The following is a 26,493-nucleotide window of genomic DNA, read 5'->3' as shown; positions in this document are numbered from 1 at the left end:
GCCTGCGCCCCCCGCCCAGCCCAGACTAGCCGAGCGGAGAGGAGCGGAGCGCAGCGAAGCCGGGCCAGGCGCGGCGGCCGAGCACCGAACGGCCGATGGGCGGCGGGGCGGGGGTTTAAAGGAGCGGGAGCGGCGGCGGCCGAGCAGGTACGGTGTGTGCTGGGGGGGGGCGGGGGCTGCGGGTTGCCGGCTCCTGTAAGGGCTGAGGGGGACCTGCGTGGGGACCTGCGTGGGGCCGGGGTGTCGGCCTGTGAGGGGCTGGGATGTTCCGAGCGGGGGACGTGGCTGCCGCAGGGTGGGGAGCCGGGGTACGGGTTAATCTGGGGGGGCTCTGGGGGCCAGACGTTCCTCAGGCGCTGCAGCGGGGCGGGCGTCGGCCCACGCGTGGATCTGGCGCCCCGTGGGCCTAGGAGGCGGCCAGCGCCATTCCGGGAGTGGGGGGCTGCCGCTGGCGGCGGTGTGGTGAGAGCTGGCCGCCCCCCCGGGGAGCTGGCGGCGGGGTTGCTCGGGGGAGCTACCGGGGCTGGTGGTGACACCGGTAAAAAGTTCCCGGTGGCGTTGGGGAGCGGCGTCTGGCACATCGTCACCCGGCGGAGACCGACGTGCGGGGGCTCCGGTGCCCCCGGGGGGGTGGGGGTGGGGGGTTGCTCTGCTGGGCACCCAGGGCCCGTGTTTGGATCTGTCCTTGGCACCCGACGAGGGCTTTATTTCGGGAAGGGTAAGGTGGGACCGGGGGGGCAGGGGCAGCCCCCCTTCTTTTCGAAGGCTGAAGGATCCGTGCCCGCTCGCTGGGTGTGGGGCAGGAGGGGATGCTGCCCCAAGGGGCTGCACACTGCAGGCAGGGGCTGGAAAAGTTGGGGGGGCCTTGGGGACCTGCCAACCTCATGTTCATCTTCTATGGTGCGTGTCAGCATCTCTCCCTGCCTGGGACTGGGGGGGCTGGAGGAGGCTTTGGAGGGGAGCCGAGGTGTAGCAGGGAGGTGGTCAGAGGCCATGCTGTCAGTGCTTCCCAGCTTGTAACCGGAGTCCACGCAGGACTTGCACAGCCACAGTCACCCTCTAATCTTTACTGCACTTAAGCACTAACCCCCATTTTACAGGTGGGAGACGAAGGTGGGGGACCTGTTTGGCTGCAGCCTGTTGCAGGAGAAGGCTCAAACCCGCAGACCCCTTCCTCCCTGCCACGCTGAGTGGTGCCGGGCTCCACGGACTGTGCTCCAGCTCTGCTTCCCGCTCAGTCGGGGAGCGATGCCCTGCGCTGAGGCCAGCACCACCCTGCCCAGTGTCCCCTCCCTGCCTCCCCGGAGCTGGGCCTGGCCCTCAGCACACCTTGTGGTACAAAGATCGGCAGCGGTGTGCGGGGATTCGGCAGCGCGGCTCCTTGCTGAACCTTTGAGGGTGCACAGGGTGGGTGAGGAAGGCGTTCCGTGGCCTCTCGCAGGTCTCCCGAGTGCAAACAGAGCTCTGCCAAGCTGCCCCTCCTTCCTCCTGTCCAGTTACCTCCACACAATGGACGCAGTGTGTGCCTGCAGCTTCCTCTGCAAGAATTACAGTTGCATGGGCAGGCACTTTATCCTTTCTGATCTCTCCTCTTCTCCCTGCTTCCCATGAGGGTTTGTTTTCCAGCAGGCTGAGTTCAAAAAGGGCACGAGATACCGCTGGCAAACAGTCTGGCGCTAAGCAAACGTTTTTAGTCAGAATCACATGGATTAGACCCAACTTTCCATTCACATGCAGTGCTACCTGTGAGCTCCTCTGAATTTCACGGTGGCTGAGCTACTAGTCTAAGTATCAAGGCAGGTGAGATAGCATGTGAAGCCCATGACAAGAAGTCTGGAGCACTGCTTGCTGGGGGTAGGTGTGTGCTGCTGGTGACTCTAGGGGCATATCCAGTGCAGACTGATGGAGCTGCACTCCTTCAAGGAGAAGCTCTGGCTCTGCCAGACAGCAATCTGAGAGCCGGCTGCCTAGGAGACTGCCAAAGGCAGCTTGTCTTCAGCCAGAGGTGAAGCTTGATGCACAAAGTCCTTGGGCTACTCTGAACAGCGTAGCTAGATAGTGTGGCTCTGTCCCTGAGTGAGCAGCTTTTTGGCAGACGCTTCCTCTTCATCCGTTGCCCCCAGCCTCCCTCCCACCCGCTGTCTGTCCTGTCCCCCTTTCTGTTCATCTCCCTCCTGCAGTGAGTGAGTTTGGAGGACAGTTTGAGTAGCATCATGCTGCCTTTTTATGGTAAATATGCTGCAAAGGAGCGCTGTAGGAGGGGTGGCTTCTCAGAGCAGCAGCGAGCCCATGAGACTGGGCAAGATTAAATTGCCTTGGCTTATTGTGCCCACAGTGGGGGGGGGTGGGTGGGGGCGGGTAGGAAGTGAAAGGCTGGGCTGAGAGGCTAGTTTCTCTCTCGACCGTACCCAGAAAGATTTCTGAGCAGCTACTTTCTTAGCACTTACTGTCAATGTGGGTCCTGAGGGCTCGTGCTTACTGGAAATCCACTGGCTGTAACTGAGGCCAGATAGTTCCTATGCTCTGAAGATGAGGGGTGCAGGCTCAGCACTAATGGTAGGAAAAGAAGCAAACCAAAAAAAGCAAACTCTCTGCTAGTCCATCAGTGGGTACAGTGCTGAAGTCCAGCTTGCTTGGCTGCCAGCGTCTCGCTCTGCTCAGATCCACGAGACCACACCATTTCTGAGGAGCCTGACCCTAGGCGGAGCACTGCTGTGGATCTGAGGCAGCTCATCCTAAGTAAGCCTTGCTCAAAACATACCTTGCAGGGTGCTGGGGTAGGTAAGGACATGTCCTTACAATGCATGCCCGCGTTAGAGCTGGAGAGTGGGATCTGGGAGAACAGACTCAGTATATCAATGTTTGGCTGTGTCTTGGGAGGTTGGTAGTTGTGTGGGAAGTAGATATTCTCCCCAACCGTGTTTTCCTGCTGTCCTTCCACTGCTGGGAGGGAGGGAGCCTGGCAGCGTGAGGTCAGGGATGTGGATCTTTTCGGCTGTGGTTGGAAGGGGGCAGTCTTGGTGTGGAATGAGGTGGCCTTTCTAGCCCTGTCTCCTTGGGGCATCCCCTCCTGCCCTGCTCAGCTCCTGCACTGTGGTGTGGCCGTCTGTCTTCTTTGCTTCTGGATGAGCTCAGCCAGTACTTTGGGATAGCTAGGGATAAATTATGACTCTCTCCAAATAACCTGTGGACTGGCATGTCCAGGGAGTATTTTAGTCCCTGACACATGAGCCCTGCCTAGAATGGAAGACCTGATTCACTCACCGTATCTCACTGGAGGCCAGCACCTTTCAGGAGAGCTCCAAATCTCTGTCCAAATGAGGGGACAAGGGCAATGAGGCACATCAGGCCCTGAGCATGACATTGCTGGTAGTGGCAGCTTGCACCTCTGGTCTCTGACAGCCCTCCTGGGGCCTGGAAAGGCAGCAGCTGGCAGGGGATGTTGGTGGTGTAGTCCTTGAGTTCCTGAAGTATTGCTGGCAGGTCTATTGCTTGAAGCAGTAGTCTGAGGGGAAGGGAAACCCAGGTCAAACAAGCTTAAGGGGCTTTTTAATGTGTGTTTTGACTTGGAGGCATTTTGTTGCTGTTCTCTGTTAGGGTGTCCCTGCCCTTTCCAGCTCAGCTGAGACTTGGCATCTCAGGAGAGAGACTCTTTTTGGCTTTCCAGGAGGAACAACATGTCTGGCAATGTGTCCAGAGCCCTGCTGTGAGATAGTGACCACCTCCTGCCTCCAGATGCCTTTTCCAGAAAGCCATTTAGAGCCCCAGGCTGTTATTTGGATTAACTCCCTTCCCTGATTCATTAGCAATGTGCAGTCTCCTGTAATATCCCAAATCTGCCTCTGCTAAAGGCTGAGTGGGAGAGGCTATATCTTTTAATAACCATGTGATGTAGTTGGAAAAAACTTCTGGACATGCAGTTCTCTGGTGGCCTGAGTTAATGGAAACGCTCCAAGGGAGAGCTGCAGCTGGGCCCTGAGGGAGAGGCTGCTGCAACTGCTTTTGGGTGAGGGGGGCAACTGCTTGTGGTTTGTGATCTGCCTTTGCCCCAGCCTCAGCCTAGCTCCCCTGACCCCACCTGGAGAAGGCAGCAGACCTGGAGATCGTGCTGCAGGTCTTGCAGGTCCTGCGCACAGTGCTGTGTAAGTAACTGCTGGTGGCTGGGTTGCAGCCCTTGGACGTGGGCTCCACCCTGGAGATGAGGCTCTTGAAGTTTGCTTTCCCGGTGACGCTGGCGGCAGTGATGTGGCAGCACTGCTGTGCATGGCAGGCACGTGGCTGGCTCTCCCCACTCAGTATTAGCTCTGCTGAAGGTGGCTTGCTTTTCCAGCTCTTTGCTATTGAAACTACTCAGTCTTGTTGCCGGCAGCTTCTGCTTCCTATCCTGGGTGGGTGACAGGAGCTTGGTTCTTACCTGCTGAACTGCTCCCTGGAAATGCAGGGCTCTGGTAGCACCAGAGGGAGGGTTGTGACTGCAAAAGGGATGTGTGCCAGGTGGATTGGGCATCCTGGTTCGTATCCTGTTCCCCCTGCTCCAGAAGTATCTGAGGTTCCCCCCCTAGAGCCCTTCGGTCTGAGGTGGGAGCTGACAGATAGAACAGGCGGAGCGGGGATGATGGAGGGGATAGGTGTGTGTTTCCTGATGTGTGCTGTAGTGTCCATACGTGTCCTCTCTCACTGGCTGCCACGGTGTAGCCAGATACCGAGAGAGACTCACAAAACAGAAGCAGTGTCAGGCTTTATTGCTGGAGGAGGGTTTTGCTGAGCAGTTTTGGTGCTGTACTACTTCACTGGAGTTGCTGGGTTTCACTGTTCAGGTAGCAGCTGTTGTGAATTATTTCTTGATTCCAGCCCTTGTTGGGATTGATGTTGCCTCCCTTGTTTTGTATTGTGCTGTGCCAGGCTGACCTGGCGTTTGCTGTGGCTAGAGGGGTGCGGTGGGGCTGGTGCCCAGCACACTGCACACTTACTTCTCTGTTTGGGGTTTTAAAACAGGTGGGACAGACCAGAAAGATGGTTTGGGTGGGTTTTGCCTGCTTTGAAGGTTCTGTTCCTCCTGCATGTTGGAGCAATGGTGTGTGGGTAGAGGGGCTTTGAATCAAAACTGCTGATTCCTCTCTGATTCCTTTGCCCCAATTTGTTTGCGTGGCTCTGTGCTTCTGGTTTGGGCTTTCTCCCGATAAGGAGGAGATAATCCCTGTAGCCTCCTGGGAGAAGGGCTCATCCATTCCAGCCTGCACCTGTAGGGTGCGGGTGCCCAACTCCACAGGAGCTGGAGGAAAGGGGTGTGCTGGCAAGTTCCCAGCAGAGGAAGAGGATCTCCCCTTTCTCCCGGGAGGATTGATACATGCAGGCTGCTCTGCTCTCTGCAGTGCAAGTTGCGTGGTGGTTTTTGCCTGCCTTCTCTCTCCTCTGCCTGCCTTCTCTCTCCCTGTTGTGCATCTATCTGGATAGACTCTCTGGACTCCCCTCTTGGGACTGCCCAGGGTATGTCGCAGGGGCTCAGGTTACTGGACAGGATAGTTAATCCCTTCATTGCCTCACAAGCTAAACACTGCTTCTGCTATCATGTTTGGGAGGGGGCCGGGGAACTTGCATCCATCTCCCAGCTCCTTGTCCTGCTGAAGAGTCGGTGTGAGGACTCATGTGTGTTGCGATGGAGCACGGTGGCTGTGGCTTGGCCAGCAGTTCTGGGGACACGTGTATAGTCCTCCTTGCATGGGTGGGAAATGTGCTACAGGACAGTGCAGTGATCTGGGACTAGGAACATGTAGCACGCAGGTGTTCTCCCATGGGCTCTCTGGGAAGCCTTGGGTGACACTGAGTTGTGCTTTGTAACAGGCTGGAGGAAAGGGACAGGACCAAGGTGTTGGGTGCTGCTGATCTATGACACTCTTGGCTCTGCAGGAGCCTGTCCCCAAAGCTCTCTTACGCAGTAGCACTTCATGTGACTGTTTGTCTTTTGGGTTTCAGGTGACGGCAAGCTCCAAAGAAGTGCAGCTGAGATGTTTTATTTGCCCTTCACATTGAGAATCCCTGGTTGAAGGGTGGTTCTCACAGCTTTTCCAGCTGTTCCCAGGTACCCCTGCAACATTGGCAGCCTCCAAAGGTTAGTTATCTTGCTTGTTAAGTAGACGGTTTACATGTGCTCGCTCCCTTCCTGTCTTAGTGGTTCTGTATCTTAATTGGTAAACTGGGGATAATTGCATGGCAGAAAGTCTTGGCTCTGTGGGTTTCCCCTCTACTGGGCACATGGGTATTTGGGACCTGTGGGGAGGATCTGGAGACAACACTGGCACTTGTAAGCCCTCATGGCCCAGTTCTCTGGAGGAAAAGACCACATTCCCTGCATGAATTCTTGGAACAAAGTGTGGTCCCATCTCCATGGCTGTTTCAGCTGGACTTCCCTTGAACGTGCACGTCTGGATCCTTCTCCCCAGACACTACTATGGTCTATTGCTTGTTTCTAGTGTAGTGGGCAGTAGGTGACTGGGACCTGGGCTGAGGAGCTGGAACAAGCTCCCTGGACCAGGGGAGATGGGAAGAACCCCTTCTGAAGGCTGGGATCTTGTGCTGGCGTTGTTCTGCCCTAGCAGCTTCTTTTCCCTCTGTCCCTTACACCAAGTGTTTCTGTGGGGCCACTGTTCTCAGTGGCCACCTCTCTCTCCTCTACCCCTCATTAGTGCAGGGCTTGGCATGCCAGCAGGAGGGAGGCTCAGTGTGTCTGCGCCTTGATCGGATTTGTCAAGGCTCCTTCCCTTTTCTTCCTGTTCATTGAGGGCTGAAACAAAGCAAACAGAAGAGAGGAATTCCAAAGAATAGGAGCGAGGGAAGAGAGGGACGCTGGATTGACAGGCTGCCCCTGCACACACGCACCCCCCTCCCCGCCTCAGTCTGGTGGGGCAGAGCTGAAGGCAGAGCATTTCGGGAGGTGAGGCCCTTCCCCGGCACTCCTGTTCCCAGCTGTCTTGCTCCTGTGCTGTGGGGCCGTGGCGTGCTGCCGCCCAGAGAGCTCCCATCCCCACTGCTTAGGTAGTTTCCGTGGTGAGGCTGTCCCCACTTGTGCTGAAGTGCCAGCAGTGAGAAACAGAGGCTTGGGCTTGCTGCCTCCTCTCGGCACAGGCACGTGGGCCTGAACACAGCTTGAGGGAACTGGGCCATTATTTGAACTGCTTTTGCTTGTCGTGGGCTGTGGTAAAAGGTTTCCCTCTTTACCTGTGCCAGGAAAGCTTCCCCTGCCAGGCAGCCCCAAACAAGCCCGGCGCAGAGCTGAACGTCCTGCCTGGGTGCCAGGGCAGTGAGGCACTGGCCCCTCCCCAGCCTGGAGCCAGATAAGCGCTTGAACAAGGCCCTTCTGTGCAGACAGGTCTGTGGAGACAAACATGGTCTGGTGCTCAGATTGTTTCCCAGGAGGCAGGGGACTCAGGAGGGGAGTCATGGCCAGCCAGGCGAGGCTGCCGCAGGTACAGCTTCGTCTGGTCTGATGGAGCCCCTCGCTCCCTCCTCTGCTGTCCCCCGGCCATTGCACAGATTCCCCTTCGTCCTGCCCTCAGCCCTGCTATGGACTGGATCGGGGGGAGGCAACAGGATGCTCAGCAGCCCTGACATAAGCACTTGAGGTGAAATACATCCCTACCAGTGACCCCCCCCTTTGCATTTAAGCCACAAGAAACAGCCTTTAAGCCACAGCCTCTGTTTCCTTTCCTTCTTCCTCCTTGTTCTCTGCCTTCTGGCAATCTCTGCACTCTGTGGTTTAATTAGAGAGCGGAGTAAAGTGCTTAGACTCCAAAATGTGCAGATTAGGGGGTTACTAATCCTCTTCCTCAACGGGTGCTCACATCCTGCCCAGTCTGTTATCGAGCTTCTGTCCCCAGAGTGGAAACTCAGCCAAACTCGAGACCTCTACCTCTCCTCTTGCTTGCTGCGCAGAGGAGGAAGGGCAAGGGGTGACAGGAGAGCTGGGGGGCAGGGGAGGGAAGTGAGCTATGGGCTTCCGAAATTCTCAAGGTAGGTTTGTAGTCAGCACTGGCTGTCTTTGCTTCTTGTGCCCTGGCTGGTTTTAGTGCTCCAGGAGCAATAAAGGAAGGGTTTGGTGTCTTGGGGTTTTTTTGAGCTCTGTCTTCCTGTTCTGACAAAAAAAAAAACCACCTTTCTGTCAGAGGAAGCAACTGCTTCCCTGTATGTGTGTGTGCATGTGTGTTTATATGCTGGGTGATTCATTTCAGGTCTTGTGCCTTCCCTGGGTGCACACACCTCTCCCCACGTTCCCAACTGTCTCTCCTTCACTCTTATTCCCAGTGCATGCTCAAGTGAGCTGTGCTGCAGCATTGCTGAAAGCGCAGGGCTCCCCGCTGAGAGCAGGAGGCTGGTGCCTGGCAGTGCTGCATGAGGCCGGTCCTACCCTCATCTGTGGAGGCTGAGATCCCTTTATATGACATATGCTGTCAGTGTGAAGGGGAAGACAAAGTATTTGCTGTTCCAGATGGAGGCACCAACAGGGAAGATGGAGTAGGGAGGACGAGTGTGGCGGGAAGGATAAGCCTCTTCCTGGAGGTAGGAGGGAAACTTGACCCTGATGGTCACAGGATGGACTGAGCTCTTATGCCTCTGTCCCACTCCTGGTGCAGGCTGAGTGCTGCACAGAGGTTGCTGTGGACTGCAGAAGACACGAGTTTTTGTCCTGAGCTGCTGCTTGGTTGAGTTGAGGTATGCTGTTTCTTCCCTGCCTTTGTCCTTTGGTGTGCAGTTCAGGGCTTAGCTCAGCAGTGTGAGAAGCCCCAGGGATGGGAACACAAGGAGCAGGAGGAGGGGAGGAGTGCTGGGAATGATCTGTAAGGAGTTGGGGTGCTGGGAGCATTCTTCTTTCCACCGCCTGGCTTTGGGAACCGCCTCCCCTCCTGGATCCACTTCCCCTCCTTTTTTTTGCCCCCATCAGTCGCTACCTCATTTCGAGTGTGCAAAATGCCCTGTATGCTTTTTTGCAGATAAGTTTGCAGTCTCTTAGCCTAGCCAGCAGCTCTTCCTCCATAGTGTTGTCAGAGCCTATTTGCAATGCGTAAGCCTCTCTGCAGCTCAGGTATGGCTTCAAGTCTTACAAAACGCCCAGGGCACCGAGTGGACGCACTATTGCTGCTTGGGTTTTTTAGAGCTTGCCCTGAGCCATCCTAGTTTGCTATTTATAGTGCAGTTGTTCCATTCATCTGTGGACGAGCTCTGCTTTCAGCCTTGCTTGGGCACTGAGGGCACCGGTGCCAGGAATAGCTCTGGGCGAGGAAGACATGGGAGCGGCTGCTTGAGCACAGCTCCCAGTTTGGGCCAGTCCCTGGTGGAAGAGATACCAGGCTGCATCCGTGAGCTCTGGCTCCCGGTGAGCACCAGCCTCCTCTGCAGCACAGCTGCTTTTCATGCCTGGGAAGCGAAGGGATTGCCTTCCCTGGTCAGGTGCCCCGTGTGCGTGCCTGGCTCCCCCATGCTGCCGAGGCTGCCAGAGAAGAGTTCGGCACTGCGAGACACGGCGTCTGGAAGGGTTGCTCCAGTGCCAGGTACCAGTGGGACTAGTGAGGGACCTCGGTGTGATGTGCTTGCACAGTGGAGGGCAGTTTGTACGGGAAGCCCTGCTCCTATGTCCTGGTTTTGGCTGCTCAGTTGCCCTCCGGGCTCAAACCACGACATGTCCTTCAAGCAGTGGCTGTGACCTCTTGGTGGTGTATCCCGAACTGCTGCCCACTGGGCCAGGTGGATACCTTTTCAGCAGAGCATTTGCCATTCCTCGCACAGGGCCCTGCTCTCCTTCCCTTGCTGCTTGCTGGCCTCGAGGGAGCTCAAGCTGAGGTCTGAAAGGAGCCTGCAGCGCAGAAAACACCAACACCCTCTTCAGCACGGCTGCTTGGGCAGAGCTGCTCCGGCCCTTTGGCTCGTGATGCTCGCAGCTTGTCTGGAGAGCAGAGCTGAACAAATAATTAATTGCTTGATTTAGTGCCCAAAATGAAAAGCTGGAGGGGAAAAAAAAACCCCAAACACAGCCGAGTTTGAGAGACCCTTTATGTTTTCTTTTAAATGTAGTGCCGCTCAATTTCAAACAAAACAATGCAAACTGAGACTTTTTGCTTGGAAAACAAAGCATTTTGTTCTTGTCCAAAACTTGTCGTGAAGTAGCAAATAGCTCTGAGCTCTCTGGAAACTGCAGTTTTCAATCAATAACTATTCAGCCAAAAACACTTACCCAGCTCTGCCAGTGACAATGCAGGGCAGGCACCTGAGGGCCTGGCTCACGGCCATGCCCCTGGCACCTTCCCAGAGGTGGCGGGGAGGACGGTGTCGTGCCTCTTGTGGACTTTTCCAGGCAGAGTGCCGGTCTGGGGTTGTTAGAGTCCATTTGCCTCCTTTTTTGCTGTAATTAACCTAATTAATTTTGCATGAGGTGATGCAGACTCCACAAGCATGTGTAGGGGTTAGGTCTGGTCAGATGTGCTGGGATATGGTCTCCCCCATCCCATGGGGAAGCAGTTCCTGGTGTGGGTTGTTCAAGAGTGTTTCAAGGGAGCAGGGAGATTTGGAGGGGGGAATCTCCTGTCAGTCCCTACCTGTGGGCACTGCTAGCTGGAAACTTAAGACATCAGTAGTTGACAGGGTGAAATTCCTACCGGTTTGCTGTGCCCGCTGGGTGCTCCAGCTGCGCTGACGGCAGAGCTGGAGCTGGCAGAGGGCTTGGATAGAAGTTGGAGCTCCCAGCTGCTGCCCCTGCTCAGCTCTGACCCCAGGAACTGCCTCTGCTGCAAGCCCATGGCAGTGGAAGCGTTAGGAAGTGGCAGGAGTGAACAGGTATTGATGCCCGGAGCACATCCGGAGACCGGGACACAGTGAACCTAATGGATTTGGAGCTGGCCATTAGCTGCAGCTCAGACATCAGCAAAAAGGCAGATACTAAAAACCTAATCCCAGCAGAGGGAAGGGAGCTGGAGATCAGCCCAAATGCTGCTCCGCTTCTGTTTCAAGAGGGAGGCGGGGTACTGCTGCCCCTTGTAGTGCTCCTGCACAGTCCCTAGGCTTGGCCCCTCCTGTGCCTAGCTGTGCTGTCCAAGGGAGCATGGGGAAGAGATTTGATCCAGGACTCCGTAGCCTCTGTGTTAATGTCAGGGCAGCTGTCCTGAGTCTGGCTTGTGCTCCATCAGGCCCAGAAGAAGGCCAGTCAGTGTCAATATTTCAGCTGCTGAGTATCCTCCTGTCATCAAACAACTTGTAGTCCAGGGTGGTAAAGCTGGAAGCAGTGTCTTGAACAGGTATCTCCTCCGTGAGCTTATTGGGGGTCTCAGCAGCACATTGGCAGAGTCTCACAGGGGGAGGAGGCACTGGGGTCACCTCCAGGTGCCAGGCTGGAGTGGGGCTCATGTACTCCACCAGGCTGTGCAGGAAATGGGCTCGGTGGGAAAACCAGGGTGCTCTCTCACCCTGAGCCTGGCACAGTGGGCAAAGGGCTGGCTGAGTGCTGGGGGAAGGATGGCTGCTCCAGAGCCATGCTGGATGGTCAGACAGCCCTTGGGTGAGGGGCTTCCTGCTGGCAGGGGATGACTCAGTCCCTGAGAGGTGATTCTTACTTCTAGTGTGGGGTGAGACCCAGCCAGTGGTGTTGGGGTGTCTGGGTGGGTGTCCTGGGCAGCGTGTCTGGTGTGCTGCAGCTCTGCTCACACGCAAGCTTTCAGGGTCCAGCCTGTGGGTCCCCTGCTGCAGTGAGGGACAAATGCAGCACGTGCAGAGGAGTGCAAGCCAGCACCCTGCTTTCTGCAGCCCTGGTGTCCCCACAGACGTGTTGAAGGCTGTTGCTAGCTGGATCCTTCCAGCTGCTTCTTGGGCCTGACAGGAGTGAGAGCACTTAAGGCCGGTGTTGCTAGCTGGGTGGCCCCCTCTTGTCTTGCCTGAGAGCTGTGGCAAAATGCAGCTGCCCAAGTTGAAAGCGCTGCAGGATGTCTGGTGGACTTAAGCCTCCTACAGAACACTTGCACGCTCTGCTGTGGCACTGGGCTCCCACCGTGTCCCCTGCACAGGCCTCTCCCCAGCCAGGGATCTGCTGGTCAGCTGAACCCAGTGCCCGGTTGCGGACAGGGAGACTGGCTGGACTGCTGCTCTGCAAAAGTGGACTGTGTCTAGCAGGGCCCCGTGACTGGAGTCCTTGCCAAGAGGAGTTGCTCCCTGGTGCATTCCTGGGGTTTCAGACATGGAGAGGTAAGCAGCGAGGCGTGTTCCTGTGTCAGACCCAGCCTGAACTTGCTTGTTTCCTCTGGAAACAAGGAAACAGTCTGGTGACGAAAGTCCCTGATCCAGCCAAGCTCAGAGCTTCAACTAACACCCTTCAGAGACTGTTGGCTCCTCTTCCCCAAGCACTGTGCTTCTGTCAGAGAAGAGAAAATGGCTTTTCAGTGTGACCTTTGCAGAATAAAAAACTGAACTCTCAGAGCAGCAGAATTGTGTGTGGTGATCCTAGAGGCCTGAGGAGAGCTTGATGCACAAGAATGAGCCATAACTAGAGGCACAGCTAGAGGCATAGCTGACTGCTGTCCCAGGAGGATCTTCATGTTTTGGGGATTTTCTGTGCCGCTTGGTGGTGTTGGGGGTAGTGGGGAGATAGGGACATTGGCTTCTTTCACAGTTTATGTGCTGCCTAATCCCATCTCTAGAATACAGGGCTCTTTTGCCACAGGTTGCTTTTTCCAGGGAAGTACGAAGGTGAAATTCTCACTTAAATTTCACTTATCATGAGACTGGGGAGGGAGGGATGGCGTGGTAATCCGGAGCATGGGGTTTTAATCCTGCTCTCCTGGCCAAATTCCATTCCGCCTCTGTAAATTCCTGCAGCTGCCCCGCTCTGTGCTGCCTGTGTGGTATCCGCCGGCTGGCACAGCCCCCCTCAAGTGGCAGCGTTTCAGCCATGGGGAGGGCGACAGGGAGGTGACCCCAAATCATAACGGACTTTGTCAGATGGACGCTGCAGTACGTGCTTTAAAGGTGACCTGCCGAACTAGAAACTGGCACCTCCCATCTCTTTGTAAAGGCAGAAGAAATCGTCCCCAGTTGCCTCTCTTCAAAGCGTGGTGCCTTTTCTCAGTTGCCAGTCTCACTGCGCAGCTCTCACTGCGGCTGTCGGGCCCTTTCTCACCTCCCGTGAGCCTGGGAAGCTGCCGTGTTGTGCTCCTGCTGAGGAGTCTAAGCAGGTCAGCTAAACTGTTGCTGCTCTCCCAGCTCCAAAAATGAGACCTGAGAGATTTGCAGTTTCTGTTGCCTACAGCTAGGTAAGACAACAGTCAGCGCGGCTTCGCGAAATCACTCCTCTCCCGGCTGCCCCTCAGCTCTTTAGCGGGAACAACCAGGCCACCTCTTCACTTGTAACGCCTGGGGCTACACAGGAGGGAGGCAGCAAGCCTGGGGCTCTCCCTGTGCCCTGCAGGGCTGTTTTCCTGCGACCTGCAGACAGCCGTGCTTTGCCTCAGTGTGCCCTCCGTGGGTGCACGTTAGCTCTAGGAGAGACAATGGGCTAATACACCCACCCTGCCGTGGGCCTTGCTACCGGCTGCGATGCTGTGGGAAAACGGGTGCTCCCCTCTTACTTGTGGGGCTGGGGGAAACATGCTGATGTGATAGGAAAGCTCCCACTGCCAGCTCTCCCTAAACATTAACTGCTCACCTGATAATCACCGAGCCAGGGAGAGCAAAGGTGATCTTGGAGGAGCGGAGTGCCAGCACACAGGCAGCTCGGGGGGGAGCGTGGGGCAAGCAAGGTGGGTGCACTGTCCTGGGAGCACAGAGGGGTGGCCGGCAGGCAGCCAGACTTGGGCTCCTGCCCATGCCTTGGGGGTTGGTGTGAGCAAGCACCCGGTGTTTGCGCAGCTGCCCGGCTCTGCTGGCTTGACCCTCCCTATCCCCTGGCTGTCGCCCTGTCATCGCTGGAGGCCGGGGTGTCCAGGCTTGAGGCGAGACCAGTGTCCTGCCTGCCCCTTCCCTGGTGTCTGCCATCAGCCTCTCCTAGAGAGGGGACCCGGGTGCCTCTTTCTGGCCTGTTTGCCATGTCCCCGATCCCTGCCAAAGCAGGAGCTGCCCAACTCCCAGGGAGAATGTGGGGGAGGGAGGATAACCTGCTGTGAACAGCACTTCTGCCCCGCACCCTCGCGCTGGGGTCGGAAACCGGCAGTATTGGGAAACCTCTCATCTTACTGCTGGCTGCGCTCGTCTGGCGCGAGCAAGGAGACTGAGGAGGGAGGGCAGAGAGGCCGAGCGCCATGGCTGCGGGGACGGGCAGAGCCATGGTGCCTGTGTGCCGCTACCCACTGTGCCCCTTGCCTGGGAGCTGCTCCCAGCCTTGCCCTCCACTTGCTGTGCCTTTAACGTTTCACGGGGGAGGAGAGGCTGTGTAGCTGCCTTCCTGCTTGCCATCTCCTCCCCACCACCATAAACATCCTAAAACGCCTCCGCCTCGCCTGCGCTCCCCAGAAGCCTACCTGCTCCTGCCCCGGCTGGCCAGGGCCTGGCGCTGGGCCCTCGCGAGCAAGATAGGGAGGCCAGGAAAAGCGTGCGGAGAGGCGGCGGTGGTCAGCCGGAGCAGGAGAGGGTTTCCTCCCCCGGAGCAGTGCTGTTGGCAGGAGGCTACCCAAGGTCTGGGCTTCTCCCAGGAGCGTGGGTAAGCCCTGCGCGGCTGCTGCCTCCGATGCCGCAGCTGGAGCACTTGTGGCATGATGGATACCCCGGGACAGGGACAGGACAGTCCTGGGGGCTGAGCTCCTTGTACCCCTGGGCCGGGCACAGGAGCAAAGTGAGGGGTTGTGCTCAGGGGAGCAGTGGGGCAGCTGGGGGGTTTCCTCTCCCTGCGGGGGCTGGCCTGGGCAGAAGGACACTGCTGGGGAGCGACCAGGGCTCTGCAAGGGCAAGCAAGAGCTGCCTGAGGGGGAGGTAAATGCGTCTCCCAGGGCAGTGACTGCAGTGCTGCCTGGGTGGGGATGCAGCCTGCCCCTGCCCTGGGGCCCGGGGGCTGCCTTTGCAGGCGCTGCTCTGCCTTTGCCAGGCAGGCTGGGGCTCGCTGCCGCAGCTCGCCCTCGGGTTATGGGGTGGGGGGCAATTTACGTTTCATCTAAATTGCTATGCAGGCAGTTTGCATCCTAATCCCTCAGCCTGCTGCCGGCGGAGGCCTCCTCCCACTACACCCTGCCTTCTCCAGGCATCTCCCAGCAGGTCCCGCCAAGGCCAAGGCAGGCAGGAGGGTTGGGGGCTCCTCCATCCGCTCTGGCCCCAGGCAGTGGCCGGCCGCCTCTCCCCGGCCCTGGGGGAGCTGCAGATAGAGCCCATCTCCGCATAGTTAGAATTCCCAGCCCCGGCCTCCCGCTCCTCCTGCTGCCATCCTGCTCGCTCCCGGTGAGCTGGGCAGGTCTCGGGGACGCTCTGCTCTCTGGGGAGCCCCGCACTCCTGGGCTGGTGGGGCTGAAGCAAGCCTGGGCGATCGGGGCAGCTCTTCTTTCCTTTTCAAACCTACGGTGGCATTTGTACCCTGTCCAGGTGAGGGGCTAGTGCTCAGATGGCAGCTGATATCTCTTCTCTCTGGGTAGCGAGGACTGCACCCCACCTTGCCATATGTGCACCCCAGGCTAGCCGTGCAGCCCCTTTCTGCCAGCCAAGGGGAGACAGCATGGGCTCTGCTGCCTTCCAAAGCCCGCCGCGAGTATCTCTCCATGTGGACAAAGCCTCCGGCACCTGCCCCAGGAAAGAAGGAGGCAGGTGCTGGGTAGGGGATAAATAGTCCCGATGCTTCCCTTATCTCAGCACAGGAGGGATATCTGAGGCCTGGGAGTGGGAAGGGGGCTGGAGGGAGGGTGGAATCCTCCCGACTTACTTTGGGCAACTCCGTGCCCCCGGCGCTGGGGGCTCTTGAGTAGAAAGCGAATTTAATCTCTTGTTTTGTTCATTCTTTCTTCCTCCGAAAGGGGGGCCAGCGCAGGGCGTGCAGGGGGAGCTTGGGTTTGAGAGCGGGGAGGAGGGGGGGAAGTGTCAGATCTGAAAGGGAGGAGTAAAGGGAGGACAGGGAACGGCAGACCCGGGAGGGAGCAGCAGCACTGGGCTGCCAGCCGGCTGGGAAGGAGGAGAAGGGGAAAGGCAGGTAAGGAAATCGCCTCCTGGGGGGCAGGCGAGCGGCCAGGTGAGGAGGGGGAGAAGGGGTGGCAGGAGGGTTGGGGGTGCTACGGGGGGGGGATGGATGGAGTCTTTGGGTGTCTCCGGGAGGGTCTTGGGCAACTGGCCTGCTGCTGGTCCCATTCTGACCCCAAAATTGTCATCCTGGTAGGGTGCTGGGGACAAAGTGCCGTTCCCTGCAGCAAGGCCCCACCCAGAGGGGCCACGGGGGCAAGTGGGAGCAGAAGGGGTGCTGCTGTGTGCCACCAACTTTCCTCTCCTTCATTTGTGCTAAAGTCCCTTTCCTGTCCCTCGGCTTCCCAGACTGCTCGGTGCCAGGTGACCTCCCTCATCTTGCCTCGCTGCCCCCACCGTGAGCTCAACACAAAGTTTGGTGGATGCCCAGGTCAGGCAGGAGAGGTGGAGATCGGCTTGTGGGATGGGAGACAGGCTGGCAGCAGCATGCAGAGACCTCATCAGGTCCAGCAAAGCTCACGGCCGTGGCAGGGAGAAGGGGCGCCTGGGCCTGGTGTCCTCCATGGGTCAGGTCCCTCTTCCCCGCCATGCTGGTGCTTGACCTGCTCTGTAGAACAGAAAAGCAGGGCAGTGCCGGTCCTTGCTTGCAGGGGGCTGCGGTGCCGGGAAAAGAGGTGCAGCCCTCAGATGCTGTGCCTGCTGCCATGGGGGCTCGGCTGCATCCCCCAGTGGGTTAGGGTGGCCGTGCTCCCTCGGGCTGGCCTTGCCCCTGCCCTCGCAGCGCCTGAGCTTGTTGCTGCGTGTCCTGGTGATCTTGCCATCCACCCTCGGCAGGCAATTCCTGCAGCAGCGGGCAGGCGTTTGCACCCCAACCCCAGGGGCTGCTCAGAGGGGTGTCCTCCTCCAGGGCTGCCCATTTCAGCCCCCAAGCGCTGGCGGCCCCATGGGCATCTGCACATCAATGGGCTCCAGAGGGTTCATGCAGGCGGGAGCAGACCCTAATCCGGCTCATTCATCCCTACCACGGCTTTTGTTGAGGCTCCAGATGTTGCGCCGAGGGCAGGGGCTCAGTCTCGAGCTGCAGCAGGCAGGCAGGCAGGCAGGCAGGGGCACGGAGCGAGGCCAGCCTGCCCTGCTTGGTGGGGTTTTTGTCAACCCAGGGCACCCAGCTCTTTGGGATCTCGGGGCAGGGCTCTCTGGAGATGGACGGGCTTTCTGTCCCCATGCTGGGCCTGGGTGCAGGAGCAAGGTGGCGAGCATGGGGCTCTGCCTGGCAGGGTCAGGGGGGATCCCCCCACATGCCCCCTTGAGCCAGCAGTGCCGGGAAGTGAGTTCCACCGAAGCGTTTGGGATTTTCCCACCAAACTTCGTCGGGGCAGGTGGCTGCGAGCGGCGGGGGAGGCATGTGGCCCGCGGCAGGGCTGGCTACAGGAGCTGCCCCCACCCGAGCCCGCCGGTGGGAGGGCTGGGAAGGAGCTGGCGTGCTCAGCGGGACTCCGTGCCTGGCCACCCGTGGGCTGTGCTCCCACGTAGCCCGCCGCGTCCTTGAGGCCGCGTCTCAAGAGCAGTCTCGGCCCCTTCGGCCTGCGGAGGCGGTGGGGGAGGGCCCTGTGCTCCCTCTCAAGGGCAGGCGCCATTAACCACCCCGTGACCAGCCACCCAGCTCGGGGGGGGGCCTCTCCAGCACAGCCTCTCCTCCCCTGGGAGCGCTTCCTTCTCCCACCTTGGCCTGTGGGGTGACAAGGGGCAAGGACCAGAGCTGGAGTGAAATGGCTTGAAGGACACCTTCCCTCCTCCCATGTTTGAGGGTCCCCACCCCAAAGGGCTGTTGCAGCCATGGCAGGGTGGCAGGGCAAGCCCCCGGGGTCCAGATGCCCCAACATGGGGTGGGAGGGTGCCGGCCGGGAGAGGCTGTTACTGGAGAGGTGAAGGGTGTCTGTCTCGCCCAGGCAGTATCCTGGAGGGAGCAGGGGACGGGGGATGTCCTGCAGGGGGATGTTGAGGTGACACCGCTCTCTGCTCCCCTGCCCCTTGCAGGCTCTAGGATGCGGGGACCAGCCGGGCTCGGGCTGCCCACCTGATCCTTGCCACCTGCGTCCCGCTGACACACCATGTTGCGCTCCTGGCGCATGAAGCTGAAGCTGCTGCTCGCCACGGTGACCCTGGCCGTCCTCCTCTCCTGGCTCTACCTCTTTGTGGGCAGCCTCGAATGTGAGTGGGTCCTTCTCTTTGCATCAAGGGACAGTCCGCAACAGAGGGTGGGCAGGGGAGGCCGAGGCCTCGGGGTGCTTGCTCTGTGGCCGTGCAAATCGCTGCAGGTGTATCTGAGCTCTGCATTTCCAGGGGCATCCCTGGGGATCAAGGGAGCAGAGCTGTGACATTGGCTGGGCACATGTGGGGTGTGCTGGTACCTCTCAGTTGGGGCTCTGCCCCACCACCCACACCCGGTGCCTCCCGGCCGAGCTCTGCCTTGCCATGCCCACCGCGTGTCCCCGTGTCTCCTCTGCAGACGGCCGCTTCCTCCTGCTGCCGGCCTGCCTGGGCGAGCAGCCGAGCCGGGACATGGAGCGGGAGGCGCTGGCCTCACGGGTGCGCAGGGTGGAGGAGGAGAACCAGCAGCTCCGCATGCAGCTTGGCCAGGCGCAGGCAGAGGGCAGCGACGGCAGCCCGCAGTGGGGGACCTCCGCCGAGGATGGGGACCCCCCCGGGCACGAGAGGAGCAACCGCACCGCCTGCCCCAAGCAGCGGACGGTGCACAAGTGTGAGGTGGGCCATGGCACCGGCACCGCAGCGTGGTGGGTGGGGGGTGTGGGATGGGGGGCTGGGACCCTGGCTGGGCATGGATGTGTGTGCAGCCCGCCCAGCACTGCTGCCCCTGTGTTCTGGCCGTGCCGGGGCCTCATCCTGGCTCTCCGTGGTGCTCAGCAGGCCACGGTCAGTGGGTGAGGGTGTCTTGCTTCTCCAGAGAGGGAGGCCAGACCTCTGGTCCTGGCTTCTGAGCCTCCCACCTCTCTCTAGGGCTCCTTCCCCAGGGGAGGGGCTGGGTTATGGAGTCTCTCCCCATAGCATGGCCCCAGGGAAGAGCTGACAGACCCCTGTGGGGGGGGTGTCCAGTCTCAAAAAGGCCTCATTTGTCTCTGGGCAGCTCCTGCACGTTGCGATTGTGTGCGCCGGGCACAATGCGAGCCGGGATGTGGTCACCCTGGTGAAATCCATCCTCTTCCACAGGTAATGGGGAGGTGCTGTGCCAAGGCCCACTGGTTTGGGGTTCCCAGTTGAGCTGCTGCAGGCTGCAGGGGGACCAGTGCTGCAGCAAAGGGGCTCTAGGGCCTCTCTCTACCCCCTGTGCCACATGTCTGAGTGTCAGAGGGGGATTTGTTTCCCCCAGATGGCTGATTTTTTGCCATCTGCCCCCTCAGTTGATGTCTGTCCCCTGGCAGGGGTGGGAGGGATGGGGACCATGTCCTCTTCCTCCCGCTGTGGCACTGAGTGCTGCTGCGCTTGCCCTTGGCAGGAAGAACCCCCTCCACTTTCACTTCATCACGGACTCGGTGGCCCACCAGATCCTCCAGACACTCTTCCAGTCCTGGATGGTGCCCTCCGTCCATGTCAGCTTCTACAACGCCGATGACTTGAAGGCAGGCACTTGCACCCCCTTTGCCCTGTCCCAGCCTGGTGGTCGGAGGGTTGAGGGGAGCAGCAGAGAGGGGGGAGCAAGCGGGAAGGGGTTTATTAACTTTTTCTGCTGGTCCCTCACTCACCTGCTCCCCTTTCTGGACTTGTTGCTGGCCCAGCTGAGAAGAGGGGCACAGGGATGGTGCTGGAGCGGTGGGGAGGCCCCTTGGGGTAGCACTGCCTCTGTGGCAGAGCTGGGTCCCCCACTGAGCACTGAAACTGGGGTTCGGGAGGGGTTCTGGTGGCTGGGGGAAGAGCTGTGCCAGGGTGAAAGCAAAAGAGGAGATGCAGCCAGCAAGTGCCTGAAGGGCCTGGGAAGAGAGGTGTGTGGCTGCCAGCGTTGCAGCTGGAGGAGATGCCCCAGGCTCTGTTGGCTCCATGCTTTGTTGTGCCTCTCTGCTGGGCTCCTGCCTGGGCAGGGGAAGGGCATGGCCGTGCCCAGCCCTGAGGCTGCGTCGCCTTGCAGCCGGAGGTGTCGTGGATCCCCAACAAGCACTACTCTGGCATCTATGGGCTGATGAAGCTGACGCTTACCAAGGCGCTGCCCTCCAACCTCTCCAAGGTCATCGTCTTGGACACTGACATCACCTTCGCCACCGACATCGCTGAGCTCTGGGCTGTCTTCGGGAAGTTTTCTGGTGAGGACAGGGTGCTCCTGGGGCCCTGGTAGGGCCCTGGGTGCTGGACTCAGGGTGGCAGTCTCAGGCCCGCTGAACCTACAGTGAGAGGGGCTGCATCCACGTCCCTCTGTTTCCTCAGACAAGCAGGTGATTGGGCTGGTGGAGAACCAGAGCGACTGGTATTTGGGCAACCTGTGGAAAAACCACAAACCGTGGCCGGCCCTGGGACGTGGCTTCAACACGGGTGAGCGTGGGCTGCCGGGGTGGGCCCTGCAGCTGATGGTGCATCCAGGAGAGGCGATACTTGGCATGGGGAGGCTGGGGAAGGCTGAGGTGAGGCAGGAGAGTCTGGTGGGCACAGGGGGGCTGCTACAGCGTCCCGGGGTCGTGTGGGTGGGCACAGAGAAGTGGCATGTCCCAGGGGCCGAAGGCTTGTGAGCTGCTGTGCTCCAGCTCTGTAACGGCTGGGTGCTCCCTCGGTGACCCAGCGCCCTCCTCCCTGGCACCCAGGGGTGATCCTGCTCCTGCTCGACCGCCTGCGTCGCCTGGGCTGGGAGCAGATGTGGCGGCTGACGGCGGAGCGGGAGCTCATGAGCATGCTCTCCACCTCGCTGGCTGATCAGGTAACGAACAGTGCCTCCTCCGGGGTGGTTGGCCCTGCTGCGTTCCTGTAGCGCTGCTGGCATGGCGGCGGGGGGACGTGCTGTCTTCCTCATCCGCCTGTGCGCTCGCCTTTCTCTCTCCTAGGACATCTTTAACGCGGTGATCAAGCAGGACCCGGCCCTGGTGTACCGGCTCCCCTGCTTCTGGAACGTGCAGCTCTCTGATCACACCCGCTCGGAGCAGTGCTACACTGAGGTCTCCGATCTCAAGGTGGGTGGGTGTTGTGTCTTAGGCCCAGCTGGCAGCTCAGCGCCACGCAGCCGCTCGCTCACTCCTCCCTGATCCCAGTGGAATGGGAAGGAGAATCGGAAAAAAAAGTAAAATTCGTGGGTTGAGATGAGAACAGTTTAATGAATAAAATAAACCAATAGTAATAGAATAGTAAATAATAATAAAAGGGATATAACAAAAAGAGAGAGAAATAAAACTAAAGGAAAAATAAGCCAAACAAGTGATGCACAACAGAGTTGCTCACTACCCACTGACCGATGCCCAGCCAGTCCCTGAGCAGCAATCCACCTTCCTGGCCAATTTGCCTCCAGTTTATACACTGAGCATGATGCCCTATGGTATGGAATAGCCCTTTGTCTAGCTGGGGTTGGCTGTCCTGGCCGTGCTCGCTCCCAGCTTCTTGTGCACCTGCTCGCTGGCAGAGCATAGGGAACTGAGAAATCTTTAACTTAGGATAAGCACTGCTCAGCAACAACTAAAACATCAGTGTGTTATCATCATTATTCCCACACTAAATCCAAAACACAGCACTGTACCGGCTACTAAAAGAAAATTAGCGCTATCCCAGCCGAAAACAGGACAGTGGGTTTGCTGCCTTTGAGGCAGGGGAGGGCCTAAGGACAGCGCTGGCCCTGGAGCTCTGGGGGAATCGGCGTTGGGGTCTGGGGGCTTGGGGAGCACTGGGTGCTGCTGGCTTCCCCTCCGTGGGGTGACACACCGCTGCCTTCAGGTGATCCACTGGAACTCACCCAAGAAGCTGCGGGTGAAGAACAAGCACGTGGAGTTCTTCCGCAACCTCTACCTGACCTTCCTGGAGTACGATGGGAACCTGCTGCGCAGGGAGCTCTTCGGCTGTGCCAGCCTCCCCAGCCCACCCAGCGACCAGGTGAGGGCGATGGCGGCTCTTCCCCCAGCCCTGGAGCGTGGGGTGGGCAGAGACCCCCACGCAGCTGCCCCAGCTCCCCGCAGGGCTCCTACTCTCCCTCACCTTCACGGCGTTGCAGCTGCAGCAGGCGCTGGAGGAGTTGGACGAGGACGATCCCTGCTACGATTTCCGCCGGCAGCACCTCACGCAGCACCGCGTCCACCTGTTCTTCCTGCAGTACGAGTTCCTGGCCCTTCCCAGCCCCACTGATGTCACCCTCGTGGCCCAGCTCTCCATGGACAGGTACTTGCTGGTGGGGCTGGTGGGTGGTCGGATCCTGCCTCCACTCCTCTGGGGTGGCTCCACAGCTTGGGAGCTACCAGGAATCCCAAAACACGGGTCCTCACACCAGCGCTTTGCAGTGAGGAGCAACACCCTGAGCTGGGAGCAGCCGTTCCTCCCGCTCCACCCTGAACTGGGCTCAGCTGGCACGCGGCTCGCTGGCAGGCGCCCAGTTCTGGGTTTGGGGCAGGTCTCCTGCTCATGCAGTGCCCTCTGCTTCACAGGTTGCAGATGTTGGAGGCCATCTGCAAACACTGGGCGGGCCCCATCAGCCTGGCGCTCTACATGTCGGATGCGGAGGCTCAGCAGTTCCTGCGCTATGCCCAGGCCTCGGAGGTGCTGAGCGCCCGCCGCAACGTCGCCTACCACATCGTCTACAAGGAAGGGCAGTTCTACCCCATCAACCTCCTGCGCAACGTGGCCTTGGCCAACACGCAGACGCCGTACGTCTTTCTGACGGATATTGACTTCCTGCCTATGTATGGCCTCTACGATTACCTCAGGTAAGGCTTTCTCCAGCCGGCTCTTGCTCAGCCTGCCAGGCTCCCCAAGCAGCGGGGTTTGCAGGAAACACCCTGGGCAGCAGCTCTCAACATGCAGAAACTGTTGCCTTTGTGCTCAACCTTGGGGTCCTGCCCTTGCTTTTGTCAGATGCCATCGGATGAGGCAGCAGCCATGGCTGTGAGGGCTGCCCCGTTCCTCCTGCCCCTGCGTGGCACCACTGCAAAGTGTCCAAACTCATTACTGCCCTTCTGGGCAGGCTGGAGGAGCTGAGGAAGGAGGCTGTGGCCACGGCTGGCAGCCAGGGAGACCTCATACCCTTTCTACCGCCCTAGGAACTCCATCCAGCAGCTGGAGCTGCCCCGGAGGAAGGCAGCTCTCATCGTGCCGGCATTCGAGACCCTGCACTACCGCTTGACCTTCCCCAAATCCAAAGCAGAGCTGCTCTCCATGCTGGACATGGGCTCCCTTTACACCTTCAGGTAGGGTCTGGAGCTGCCCCGCCATCCAGCGGGGCCACCACACCCAGCAGAAGCCAGTTTTGCACCCTTGTGCCTTGAGGCTGTGGGGCAGCCGGCTCAGAGGATCCCTTGCATCCTCTGTCTGTCTCGGGGAGCTGCCGGCTTTCCCCACTCTCTCAATTCCATCTCTCCCTGTAGGTACCATGTGTGGCCCAAAGGCCATGCCCCAACCGACTATGCCAAGTGGCGGACGGCCACTGTGCCGTACCGCGTGGCGTGGCAGCCAGACTTCGAGCCTTACGTTGTAGTGAGGCGAGACTGCCCCAAGTACGACCAGAGGTTCGTGGGCTTCGGCTGGAACAAGGTGTCCCACATCATGGAGCTGGATGCGCAGGTGGGTGAGGGGCTGCTGAGGGGCAGTGGCCCGTTGGTACCACCAAGCCGATGCTGACAGGGCCGCTGCTCTTCCTCCAGGAGTACGAGCTGCTGGTCCTGCCCAACGCCTTCATGATCCACATGCCCCATGCCCCCAGCTTTGACATCTCCAAGTTTCGCCTGAGCGCAGGGTACCGGGGCTGCCTCCAGACGCTGCGGGAGGAGTTCCACCAGGACCTGTCACGGCGGTATGGGGCTGCCGCGCTCAAATACCTCACCGCCGAGAGGAGCCTGTGACACCTGGGGACAGTGGGTGTGGGGTGCTAGCAGCACGCTGGAGAAGGGAGGGCGCAGGGCCTCCCTCCTGCCCCGGCCCACTGCCGCAGCCTGGCCCGGGGGAACCGAACCGGCAGCGCAGCCTCTCCAGCCCAGCAAAGGGATGCCCGGAGATGAGATGGAAGATGGCAGCTGCGAGAACATGCATTGCCTGCGGGTCAAGCTGCTGCGGCGTGGCTGAGGGTTTTCCGGAGCAGCAGCCTTCCTGCGTTACAGGGGAACTTCCCCATGCCAGGGGCCAGGGATATTGTTAGTCCCCATCCGTATGGATGCAATGTCTCCAGTGGGGTTGGCCCAGGAGCGGTGGTGTGGGAGTCACCCAGAGCAGGACGGGCTGTCCGCTGTCCCCAGCAGTGAGCTCCCAGAACGGCCCTGCGCCTCACGGCTGGGAGCAGCCGTGCCGCCGGCAGGCCCCGTTCGCAGGGCTGCAAACCATCGCGACGGGCAAAACCACAGCCTCGTGGGCCAGCACGTGCTTGGAGAAATTCCTGGCAGGGCACCACCCAGCTGCTCCCCTGCTCTTGGCAGCGCAGACGTTGCCATCGACAATCAGGGATGTGGTTGACACTGGACAAGACCGTAGCTGAGCACTGTGGTGGGATCCCCGTGCCGGGAGCAGCTGGGCCGGGCACTGTTCCACCGCTATCACACACTGGAGCACAGAGGATGCATTGCTTTCCTCACGCTATTTAAATTATTTAATACTTTTCCCATAAGAGTTAAATGATTAGGGTGCCTGGGTTGTTTTTTTTTTTTTTATTCTTTCTTCCTCCTGGATGATTTTGCTGGTGGCCCTGGAGGCTCTCCAGGCCAGTTGCTGCTGCAGTCACCGCTGTTCTGTCCTTAGCGTTACTCTGGGCTGCAAGAGCCAGCTCTGTGCAGGTGTGAGGATTTCCGTCCATGAGGAGCCATACGAAGCGCGGGGTATGGAAAGGGCACAAGCGCCTCTTGCTTATTCTCTCTTTTTAATTTAATTTTTAAATTAAAGCTTTTTTATTCTTTTTCACATCGTTGTTAGAACTGCCTGGTTATTAATTTTTTCTGCCGTGAGCCTGCACATGTCCTCTGAAGGGAGAGCAATACAGGGGTAGCCTGAGCCTTGGCTGGGGAAAAGCATTGCTGGCCTTGCTCTGCCCGGCGTGTTTGAAGCCTTTTCGCTTTTCTGGCTGGCACAGCAGGAGGGCTGGGGAGCAGGGAGCAACAGCAGGCAAAAGAAATGCCCGTGTCACTGAGTGGCAGGCACACCGGTGCCCTGCCAGCTCTGAAACAGCTGGCGGTGGCTGACTGCGGCGGGATCGAGGCCACCGGGTCCCAGCGCTGCAGCGGGGCTGGCAGCCCGGGCAGCGGCGCAGCCTGTCTCTGCTGCCAGCACCCTTTAAACGGAGCCTGGGGCTCCACAGCTTAGGCATCACGGCTTAGGCATGTAGACGGTTGAATCACATCTGAGGAGGAGAGATGTGGTTTCTTCTTCTGGCAGTGCTGCAGCTCGTCCCTGAGACTGGCATGCCGAGCTGGCTGCTGCGCCATGACCCGCAGGGCCTTCCCCTCGCCTGCAGCTCTGGCCATGACACGCAATGGGACCAACTGGGGCTCCCCCTTGGCTTTACAAGACTGTTGGGAATAAAATCTGGCTCCTAGGCCACATGAGCTGCCAGCCTCGCATTTGCAGGGCGGGAGGACAAGGGTGGGATGCAAGGAGCAAGTTGTTGAAGCTTTATTTGGGAAAGGGCTGGGAAGACATTGCTAACCACCGTGAAGGCAGGCGCAGCTCCACCCGACCAGTCCCTAGCAGACAGCTTTTGTTTAGCACAGCCGAAGCTCGCTGATATCGCTCTGCTGCTGCACTAAGCGGCAAGACAGGTTTAGATCAGATCTCAACACTAGTTTAGCCTGCTCTCTGCTAGAGACATGGTGGTGGAGCAGAGCCAGGATGGAGCAGGCCTCTTCTGGGTGTTTCTTTGATGGCTAGGCAGCTACAGAAACGCTGGCTCTGCAGTTTTTCGAAGGTGTTACTGCTGTGACTGTAGCAGGAGGACCGTGTGCCATCATTTGCAGATAATCCTTCCCACCCTTGAGAGTCCTTAGGCCAAAATGTGCCAGGCCATGTAGTAGGTGCCTGGCATAAACCCAGCTCAGTATTGGTCTCCATGTGCCCTCTGCCGGGCAGCGTCAGCTGGAGGCAAGCACTGAGTCAGAGCCCCTTTTAAAGCTAAAGTTTGTTTCTACAAACACAGCACCCTTCTCCCTGCCAAGCAAGCAAGCCTGGAGCTAGAGCAGGCTGTGGCCATCACCTAAAGCCACGCTC

At 59.1% G+C, this 26,493-nt stretch overlaps 1 protein-coding gene across 5 annotated transcripts; it reads left to right on the top strand.

Annotated features, from left to right (window-relative positions):
• The first annotated feature begins 12 nt into the window (after positions 1 to 12).
• On the top strand, positions 13 to 25,194 carry LARGE2 (LARGE xylosyl- and glucuronyltransferase 2). Of its 5 annotated transcripts, none has more exons than XM_074824100.1 (16): positions 13 to 147; positions 5,974 to 6,109; positions 18,157 to 18,330; positions 18,629 to 18,885; positions 19,265 to 19,347; positions 19,634 to 19,757; positions 20,261 to 20,432; positions 20,554 to 20,658; positions 20,925 to 21,037; positions 21,162 to 21,287; positions 22,039 to 22,194; positions 22,313 to 22,476; positions 22,740 to 23,018; positions 23,352 to 23,498; positions 23,676 to 23,871; positions 23,952 to 25,194. In XM_074824100.1, exons 3-16 carry the CDS (start codon positions 18,231 to 18,233, stop codon positions 24,147 to 24,149), a joined length of 2,220 nt encoding a protein of 739 aa, XP_074680201.1. In that variant the 5' UTR covers positions 13 to 147; positions 5,974 to 6,109; positions 18,157 to 18,230; the 3' UTR covers positions 24,150 to 25,194. The 5 variants fall into 5 exon arrangements, with proteins under 5 accessions (XP_074680201.1, XP_074680203.1, XP_074680202.1 ...); XM_074824102.1 differs by lacking the exon at positions 13 to 147 and adding an exon at positions 1,386 to 1,407; XM_074824101.1 differs by lacking the exon at positions 13 to 147 and adding an exon at positions 4,020 to 4,142.
• Positions 25,195 to 26,493: the final 1,299 nt, after the last annotated feature.

This window comes from Strix aluco, chromosome 4, assembly GCF_031877795.1.
Source record: "Strix aluco isolate bStrAlu1 chromosome 4, bStrAlu1.hap1, whole genome shotgun sequence".
In the NCBI taxonomy this organism is placed as follows: domain Eukaryota; kingdom Metazoa; phylum Chordata; class Aves; order Strigiformes; family Strigidae; genus Strix; species Strix aluco.
The sequence above is the reverse complement of the archived record's forward strand: the minus strand, read 5'-3'. Positions and strand labels throughout refer to the sequence as shown.

Excerpts from the sequence above, each read along its gene's own strand:
- LARGE2 (XM_074824100.1), top strand. The coding sequence starts at position 18,231 with ATGTTGCGCTCCTGGCGCATGAAGCTGAAGCTGCTGCTCGCCACGGTG. Across the intron at positions 19,758-20,260 it reads ACAACGCCGATGACTTGAAG|CCGGAGGTGTCGTGGATCCC; the intron begins GCAGGCACTTGC and ends GTCGCCTTGCAG. Across the intron at positions 23,019-23,351 it reads GGCCTCTACGATTACCTCAG|GAACTCCATCCAGCAGCTGG; the intron begins GTAAGGCTTTCT and ends CTACCGCCCTAG.